Source organism: Agelaius phoeniceus, chromosome 25 (genome assembly GCF_051311805.1).
Source record: "Agelaius phoeniceus isolate bAgePho1 chromosome 25, bAgePho1.hap1, whole genome shotgun sequence".
Taxonomy (NCBI): Eukaryota; Metazoa; Chordata; class Aves; order Passeriformes; family Icteridae; genus Agelaius; species Agelaius phoeniceus.
In genome coordinates, this window is record NC_135289.1 from 6,709,609 (window position 1) to 6,718,563 (window position 8,955).

The 8,955-nt window shown below is 59.5% G+C and overlaps 1 protein-coding gene across 1 annotated transcript; it reads right to left on the reverse strand.

Annotated features, from left to right (window-relative positions):
• Positions 1 to 31: 31 nt before the first annotated feature.
• Positions 32 to 6,457, reverse strand: LOC129130427 (alpha-1,6-mannosyl-glycoprotein 4-beta-N-acetylglucosaminyltransferase-like). The gene is given in 5 exon segments (XM_077190453.1): positions 32 to 1,489; positions 2,449 to 2,596; positions 2,887 to 3,013; positions 5,647 to 5,690; positions 5,692 to 6,457. Coding segments are annotated over 5 exon segments (1,911 nt in total). The 5' UTR covers positions 6,142 to 6,457; the 3' UTR covers positions 32 to 347.
• Between the last annotated feature and the right edge of the window lie 2,498 nt (positions 6,458 to 8,955).

Consider the following 8,955-nt stretch of genomic DNA (forward strand, 5'->3'; position numbering starts at 1 on the left):
GAGAGGCTCCAAAAAAAAAATTACCACTGCCTGATGAATTATTTGGTTTGTTAATTAGCTGATCAGCTTTGTCCTGTACATCATCCTCCCCGGGAGGAAAGGTTTTCTACTGCTCAGCTCTGAATTCCCAAGTGCCTTCCCCCTCCTTGGCTCATTGGGGCATCCCCCAGCAGGTACATTCTGATGGGCCCTGCTCCTAGATCCATCCACAGCCCACAGCAGTGTTTCCCATCTCTCCAGACATGGAGCAGTGAGAGCCAATAACTTAATTTCTTATCCAAAAAGGCAATGTGAAAAATAAAGGAACCAAATCCAGCTGCTTTGACATCCTGGCACAGGTGTTGTGCTCAAGTGCCTGCTGTGGTCCAGATGTCGATGCTCTCAATGATGAGCCACTCGCTCTGGTCCTGGGTCACCCGGATCCTCACGCAGTCCACGGGCCCAGGCAGGACCTTCTCCAGATCCTGCTGCTCCAGGGTTCCCTTCTCGAAGGAGCCCACAGGGACATAGGAGGAGCAGTCCCGGCTGCGGTCGCGGCGCTGGCCCAGCTCCAGCAGCCCTGCGCGCAGGAAATCGCCCGGGCGCTCCACGGAGCCCGTGCGTACCCGGACACGGCTGACTCGGGCTGGCTGCTGGAACACGATGGTAAAAGTACTGCCAGCTGCTGGGTCTTTGCCCCAAAAGTACCCCTGTGCTGAGCTGTAGGCCTTGAGGGGCTCGTAGTTCTCAAAGATGGACATGCTGGTGTACAGGGATGCTGGTGGGTTGTCCGGGAGGTCCAAGGCATCGGCCTGGAAATCCTCGTCCTTCAGCCGGTTGAAAGTGCCCTGGAAGGAGGAGTAGAGGCCCATGTGCTGGAAGAGGGATGGCTTGAAGCGGATCACATCCTTCTGGGTGAGCAGCTGGCGGAAGTGGACCAGCAGCCAGTCACAGGGCATTTCCTGGTAGAAGAGGAGGAGGAAGTGAGCCAGGCGAGGAAGGTCACTGGAGTGGTAGAGCTTTCCAATGTAGCCCAGCTTGGAGAATTCGAGGGTAGCCCAGTTTGAGCCCTCCTGGGAAGCCAGTGCCCTGCGGATGGACGTCAGGAAGGACCTGGCGCTCCACACGTCGTCCTCGATCATCAGGTAGTAGGAGGAGAGGTTGGCGGCGAAGGCGAGCAGGAAGGCATAGTCCACATTCTGCTTGGAGCGGAACCTCACCCGCTCCTCTGCATCGTTGAAGTTCCTCTTCAGGCCTTCCAGGGTGGGGTAGAACTCAGGGGGAGCGTGGATGAGCAGGAGCCGGCCCAGGAGGATGTGGCGAGCAAACTTCTGGGCGATGGTGGCGGCAACGCGCACGTTCCAGCCAGGATCGGTGTCAGCCAGGTGCACCACCACCACCATCTCCTGCAGCTCCTCCTCCGTGGACTGGCTGAACAGGGACTGGAGTGTGGCCAGGAGGTAGAAACCACGTGGCCTCTGCACGGATGCCATTCCCACCGCCAGGAATTCTGCAAGGCAAAGGAAAGGCATGAACAGGCAGAGGGCTAACCTGGGATCACCATAGTGATGCTCTTCCCTTCAAGATGTAACGAAAGGGCTCCAAAAATCTCTTCCCATGGCCAGCCTGCAGGGTCAGTGCTGCTTGTAACCCCATGTCTAAGGCTGTTGTCTCCTTCCTGAAGCTGAAGCTTTAAGCATCTCAGGAAAGGCCCAAAATTGGTCCAAATGGCAGCAAGAGCCAGGCTGAGGAGGCAGGGGCTCCACTCAAGAAATATTCCTGAAAAACACCTTAAAAAAAGCCAAATCTAGGCAAGTAACAGTGCAGAGAGAGAGTCTATAGGGCAGAAATGGCTTATTGGTATGGCTGCACATCTTGGAAGCATTCCCCACTCCACACCTCATGGAGATGCACCCACACTGGGATCAGGCACCTTGTGGACTCCCCATGGCTCAGCAGTGGCTGCGTTGATTCAGCTTCTCTTGCTGATGGTTGGGACAACACCATTCCTGTGCTGGCTCCAGCACAGCCTCACAGGTTGCCCTGGGCTCCTTCCCAGAGTTTGCATGGGAATTGCTTCTTGTGCACCTGTCCAAGAGCTTGGCCCACTCCTCCCACACTGTGGGGTTGTCCCAGTGGTCCAGCTCACCATCTCCACTGGAACCTCAACCCCAGGGAGATGGGATCTCAGCAACCCCCAAAGAGAGGTCTGGGAAGCCCAAAACACCTGCAGTCACCCAGTCCCAAGGTGCAGAAACTTGGACCCTGTGTGGAGCACGTGGAGCTTCCCCAGTTCCTCCATCCCCAGAGCAAGCAGTGAAGGCTGTGGGGGTTGTGGGCAGGTCCCCACCCAAAGAGGCAGGACCCAGCCTCTCCCTGCCCCAGCAGCACTCAGGAGGCAGGCCTGTGCTGGGATGTGCAGCTGTGCACACCCAGAGGTGCATACCCACAGGGCCCAGGACCACTCACTTTTTCGGGGAGCCGGGGAGCCAGCGAGGAGCTGGTAGGAGATGTTGTGGAGTGCAGAGAGCTCAGCTGTGTCCCTGAGGATGTGCTGGGCTCCCTCTGGCTGCAGCAGCTGCAGGATCGTGTCGGGAGCCAGGCCCCTGAGCTGCACCTGCATGGGAGCCACAGGCAACAGGTCACACCACAGAGCACCAAGCAAGGGGGGATGACAAGAGGGGGACCCAGAAGCGAAGGGGAGCCCCTGTCCTGCCCTCCGAACTTCTGGATTCAGGGGGGTCCATCTGCCCAGGGCAATCTGAGGCAGAGGAGAAGGTGGGGGGTGTTGGGGTGACACGGGGCAGGGAAGAGAGCAGAGCTGAGGTTGGGGTTCGTGTGGGGCAGGAAGGGATAGAGGATGCTCCACTAGCCTCTCCAGTGGGATGTCTCTGGTTGGGGACTCACCTCCAGGGGATCCTGTTCCTGCCAGCTGCTCCCATGGAGGAGGAGGAGGAGGAGGAGGAAGGAGACGGCAAGCAGAACTGTGAGGGAGCGTTTCAGGGAGCATCGCATGGCTCCTGCTGGCTGAGGCCTGGGGAGAGGGGACATGTCAGGGCACAGCCTGGAGAAAGCCACCACCCCCTGGATGGGACAGTGGGACAGCACCTGGGTACACCCCTGGGACCGACCCCCCGCCCCAAGCACACACAGGTGCACACCTGTGAGCAGCCATGGGTTATCAGAGGACACTTGTACACTGTCCCCTTTGGGCAGGCAGGGACAGGGAAACCCCAACCTGACCAGGACAAAATCAGCCAGGTACAAAATCCCCCCCAAACCAGCCCCAGGGACACCCCAAGCAGCACCCCGGAGCTGGAAGCAGAAGAAATGCAGGTTACAGAGCCTCAGAAAAAACTTTCGGGTCATGGGGACACCCCACGAGCAGTCACCAACACCCCAGGATTTGTCACCAAGCCCTGAGAAACACTCAGGTCTCAAATGGGCCCAGGCTGCTCTTCCAGCACTGTGAGGAGGAAGCAGCTCCCCACCTTCCTCCAGGCAGGCACCAGCTCGCCCTGTCCCAGCCCCATCCCCTGCTTGGTAGGACAAGAAAAGTGTCCCTGAGGGGACAGTGTCAAGCAAGTGGCAGTGAACTTGGATAATGTACATTGTAGCAGAGGTGTGGCAGGAGGCTAAAAGGCTCCTGTGTTTGCCTGGGTTTTTTCCATTATAAATATGACAGTGCTGCCCTGGAAGAGAAGCAGCTGAGGCTGGGCAAGTGCCCAGCCCGATGGGGCAGACACCCTGAGCCCCATCCAAGCTGTTCACAGTGACTTGGCTTGGTCAAAGCAGCTTTGAATGCAAACGTGGAGGAAAAGCCCTCCTAAGCCTTCCCAAACCAAGGCTGGGCTTCCTAGGACGGCGCTCTGAACACTTTCCTGCCCCAACCACCGCTGTGCAGCTGAGCAGCACCGCTGTGCCCTGAGCCCACCCACAGGCCCCACAGATTGGAGCTCAGCACCTCTGGGGCCGCTGCCCTGAAGCGTGTGCTGGGCTTATTTTAAGGAGAACCCTCATGTTTGCACCCAGGAGTCCTCTGGAGGGGTTGTGAGCTCCCCAAGAGGCTGGTGCCGTGCAGGTGCCCCGATCCGATCCGCAGGCGCTTCGCCCTTGGAGCGCTGACCCTGCCCAGGGACACGGCTGCTCCCTCGGAGATAAACACGGAGCCAGAGCCGCGCTGCCCGGCAGGGCAGGGCAGGGCTGACCCGCAGCAGAGACAACCAGCTCCTGCAGCTGCTTAATCTCTCTGTCCAGGTCCCAGCAGAGAGTGTGGCCTCTCTGTCCCTTACAGCTCTGGAGACATGGGGGACCTCACCAGCTCAGGGGGGAGCAGCATTAGGGATCTGTCCGAGCCACAGGGACATCACACCCTGGTGCCACCCTGAACGTGGATTTCCAAGCCTGCACCTCTGGGATTTACAACCAGGGCCACGGGGTGAGCTGGGAAGGGTCACCAAGGGCGAGGCCTGGCCACATGCCAGGCTGGGCATCTGGCCACTCTGGGTGGCCAAAGGTTTTCCTGGCTGCTGGGGAATGTCTGGCTGCCAACGGCCCATCCTGCATGGAAAACAAGATGCTGCTGAGCACTCCCAGCACTCACAGGAGCAGCTTCACCCAAGGAGCAGGCAGACCATGGGGAACAGGGGTTACCAGCACAGAACAGAACAGAAGGTAACGAGTGCAGCCCCATAATTAGCTCCCTAACTGTACTGGGCTTTGGATTCCTGCCTCCATGGAGGAACAAAGCAGCCCAGGTAAGTGGGCACAACCAGGGGTGCAGCATCCTCCTGCTCCAGCTCAAAGTGCCTCCAGAGAGTATCCCTGTCCCCACACTTGCTCCAAGCACCTCATGCACCTTCCCCACAGCCCAGCACCCCACTGCAGATGTCCCCAAAAGCCACCCTGCTGTAGGGACATTGGCCAGGAGGAGCTGAGAGCCACTTGCTTGGAGCCAAACTCCTCCCCAGCCTCAGTGCAGGGCAGGGGAAGGAACAGTCCATTCCCAGCCTCAGTCCCACGGGGCTCCAAGGAAGCTCCCGGTGTGCAGGCAGCTCCAGCTGCTTCCGCCGGCACTGGGGAGAGCAGGGCTGGTTGCACAAGAAGGGAACAGCCAGGGCTCCCTTCCCACTGCCAGGAGTGCCTTTCCATGCTGGGGGAAACTGAGGCGCAGACAAAGGCTGTGTCACCCAGCAGGGTAAACACCAGCTCTCCTGCAGCACAGCTCAGTGCCCCGCCCTGAGGGTCCCCGGGGTGGAAAGGGCTGGGATGGAACCCAGCACCAGAAATGGGTGGGGGACACTGCAAATTGTGGCAGCACAACGTCCCCCATGGGCAAATTGTGGCCATTCGGGCTGTGGGGGATGGGGGCTCCTGGGAGTCAGGCCAGGCTCTGGCCCCACTGTACCTGAGTGTCTCTGCTCCACGGGTTGTCCCACGGGGACAAAGGGGGGGAAATGCCCTGTTCTAGCAGCACACGGCTCCGGAGGACAAAGCTTTCAGTCAGCTCAGGTGTCCCACAGCACAGGGAGGTCCCTGCAGGGAGGGACTCTTACACCGATCCTGTCCCCAGCCCAGCCCCCTGCCCTCACACCCGCTCCCACGGCAGCAGGAGATGGCTCCTGGCCAGCCCCGCTCTGCACGCACCCGCCGAGGGCAGAGACTCACGGGTGGGCGGCAGCCTCGCCTCTCCGGGGTGCTCGGTCCTGGCAACTTCCCCGGGCTGGCCGGACTCAGGATTCTCGCTCGGCAAAGCCCCACCCCGAGTCCTTGCCTGCCTCCCGCAGAGGAGGAGCGTCCGCCGGCGCCCTCAGTCCCAGGAGCTTCGGAGAACCGGCCAGGTCGGCGGGGACCCACGTGGGACGGGCCAGGGCCCCCAGCCCGCCGTGGGACCTGCGACAGCCCCACCGACCGGCAGCCCAGGATGGCATCAGCTGTGCCCCACCGACTCCATCCTCGCAGGCAGCTCCAGTCCCCCGGGCAGCAGCAACCCCCGCTGGGGGCTCTTGCCAAGCCGCAGAGTCCCAAACTCTGGCACGAACCTGACACTTCACCGAGCCAGGAGCTGGTGACACGGAGCTGGCACAGCTTTTTGCCCATTTCTTTTCCAGCTCTTGTGCTGAGGTGGCAAAAACCTCTGGGGCTGCAGAGCCAGAACTGCATGCCTGGCACCCTGGGGCAGGGCAGAACCTGGATCCCACCCGGGATGTAGCCCCAGGACACCACAGCTTCCCCACACACTGCAGCTCCTCACTGGAGCATTGGGCTGGGAATGAAGCCCCTTCTGAAGCCCCTTCATCTCAGTGAACCAATGTGGGCCACATAGGGCCCTTCCAGGGCCCGGTTTGTTGCCAACTCCTCCACCCTCCAAGCTTTTTCTCCCACTGCTTCCCTCCTCTAGACCCAGAGCAGGAACATGGCTCTGGAGCATCCACAAGTCATCAATGGCATCACTTGTCCCCAGCTCCCAACCAGATCAGCTCCTTCCCACAGCAGCCCCATGGAGAGGAAACCCCTTCCCTTCCCTTCCCTTCCCTTCCCTTCCCTTCCCTTCCCTTCCCTTCCCTTCCCTTCCCTTCCCTTCCCTTCCCTTCCCTTCCCTTCCCTTCCCTTCCCTTCCCTTCCCTTCCCTTCCCTTCCCTTCCCTTCCCTTCCCTTCCCTTCCCTTCCCCCTATTTATTCACACAAAGTGTGGATCCCACTTCCCTTCTCTCCTTGCTGGCCTGGGCCTCTCCTACCTTCAGGGAGGAGACCTCACATCTCTTGCCAGGCTCCATCTTCTACAAATTCCCCATGACAACTTCCAGCCCCAGCTGCTCCCGTGGGAGCACGTGGAGCTTGGAAATCCTCTGTGAGAGAGAGAAGGTAGAGCAGGAAGCAGGTGATGGTGCTGGGAAGGCAGAAGAGACGTCCCCGGGCTCCCGGATCCGCTGGTTTTTGCTTTTCCTCCATCATTTGGGTTTAAATCCTTACATTCCTCTGGTGGAGTGGCAGTGGCTCTGTCCCAGTGGGGTCCCAGGGGCTCAGTGGGGACACCCCACCTGCTCTGGAGCAAAGGCAGTCTGGGATTCCCACCTGGGCAGGGGCTGGAGGACTCCAGGAGGGCCAAGGCAGCTGGGATGGTGCAGCCCAGCAGAACTTTGCTGCTCAGTGGCCCAGGGTGGGAAGGACTGTGGGGCTTGCAGCAGCTGCAGGAGGGGGAGGGCTTTTCTCACCAAAGCTGCCCCTGACCCCCACCCCTGCACAGGAAGGAAATCTGGTCCTTCCTGTCCCCGCAGAAAGGAAGAGGGGGAGGGCTGTGACACCCAGCACAGCCCTGGGTCCCCAATGCTCGGTGTGCAGAGCCCTGCCAATAGCCAGCACTGCCAAGGGGAGCCAGAGAACCACCAAATTCCCCGTTGGTCCTCACAGGCTGCTTCAGGGTGCAGTGCTAGGGCAGGATTTGACCCTCCCCAGGGACATCCACGAGCAGGCCCGGAGCAGGAAGGGAATCCAGCTAGGAAACAGCTCCTGGTGCCCAGACAAACATCCTGGGTCCTCTTGCCCTCAAAGCAAGTCCCACAAGCCCAGCCTTGGCCAGTTCATCCAGTCCCCCCCTTTGTGCTATGGAGCAGGTCCCAAATGGTTTTTGGGTGCCGAAAAAGGGTCCCTCCACCTGCCACCCTGTGAGGGCCACAGCATAGCCCTAGTGCCCAGGAACCAACCAAAGCCTGGCACCAAAGGCTGCTCTCAAACCTCCCTCTGGCCCCAAGCCCAAACATGCTCTGCTCACCAAAATATTTGACCAGAGGGAACAGGGAGGTGGCTGAAATGAGGCTAAAAGGCACATGTTTGCTTGCTTTAGAATAAGCTGAAGAAGAAAGAGAAGCCTCAGGTGCAAAGGCTGCTCTGAGAGGGCCCTGTGGCTGCACAGGCACACCCAGCTCAGAGGGCCAGGGAGGACCAGTTCTCCCAGTTGAGGCCAGAGCAGAGGGACTGGGATGGGACAGGCACAAGGGAATCCAAAGCAGGGCCTAGCCCCTTCCCCAAGCCCCCAGGCCTCGCCTTACCGAGCTCAGCTCCTGTTGGACACCGGATCCTGACAAGGACAGGAGCAGGGTGAGGATGGTGGCCAAGTCTTCCTGTCTCCCCTAGGAAACCAGAGAGCCAGGCAGGATCTGTTTACAGCCCTTGCATTATTCAGGAGCAGGACAAAGCAAAGGTAGAATGGGGCCTCACACAGCAGGGAGAGCACAGGGAGAGCCACCATGATGCTGATCTGGGGTTCCATTTCCACATCACTGAGGACCCCTCTGAGCTGTGTCCTACAGAAATGGGTGACACCAAACCACAGCCACTCCTGCCGTGGACTCACTGCATCCCATACTGGAGGACACTGAAGAGGACTTTTCTGGCAATGAAGCTTCAAGAGAGGCTGGGCTCAGGGGCCAGGGTGGAAATCTCCTGCTCGGGGCTGAGCTTTGGTGTCACTTCCTCACTGAGCAAACCTCAGCCCAGGATTCAGGATCTGATGCTCTGGGTAGGGACCAAGGGGAACACCTGTACCTGCAGCTCTACACAGAGGCAGAATCCCCCTTCCACAGCACCCCTGCCACTCCCCATCCTCCCAACGTGGATCAGAACAGGTTCCCAATCCCTGCCAGCACTGCTGATCAGCACAGCTCCAGCACCAGATCACCAGGAGCTTTGTAAAGGGAAAGACTGAGAATTGTTCTTGTACATTTTATACATTTCAGCCTACCAAAAGCCTGGCCTGGGAGGGGCACCTCTGGCTTAGGGGCATCTGTATCTAAATATCCATATTTGAATCCAGCAAGTCTGTTGGTAGCAGGAAACATCCCATTCACCTGCTTCCTGCTGTCACAGCCTGTGCCGCCCGCTCTGGCTGCACGGCCCAGGATCAGCCAGGGAATTCTGGAGCTGCCAAGCACCTTTGCCCCCCGGATTTGCCATATGCCTGATCAGAAGGTGTTCCTG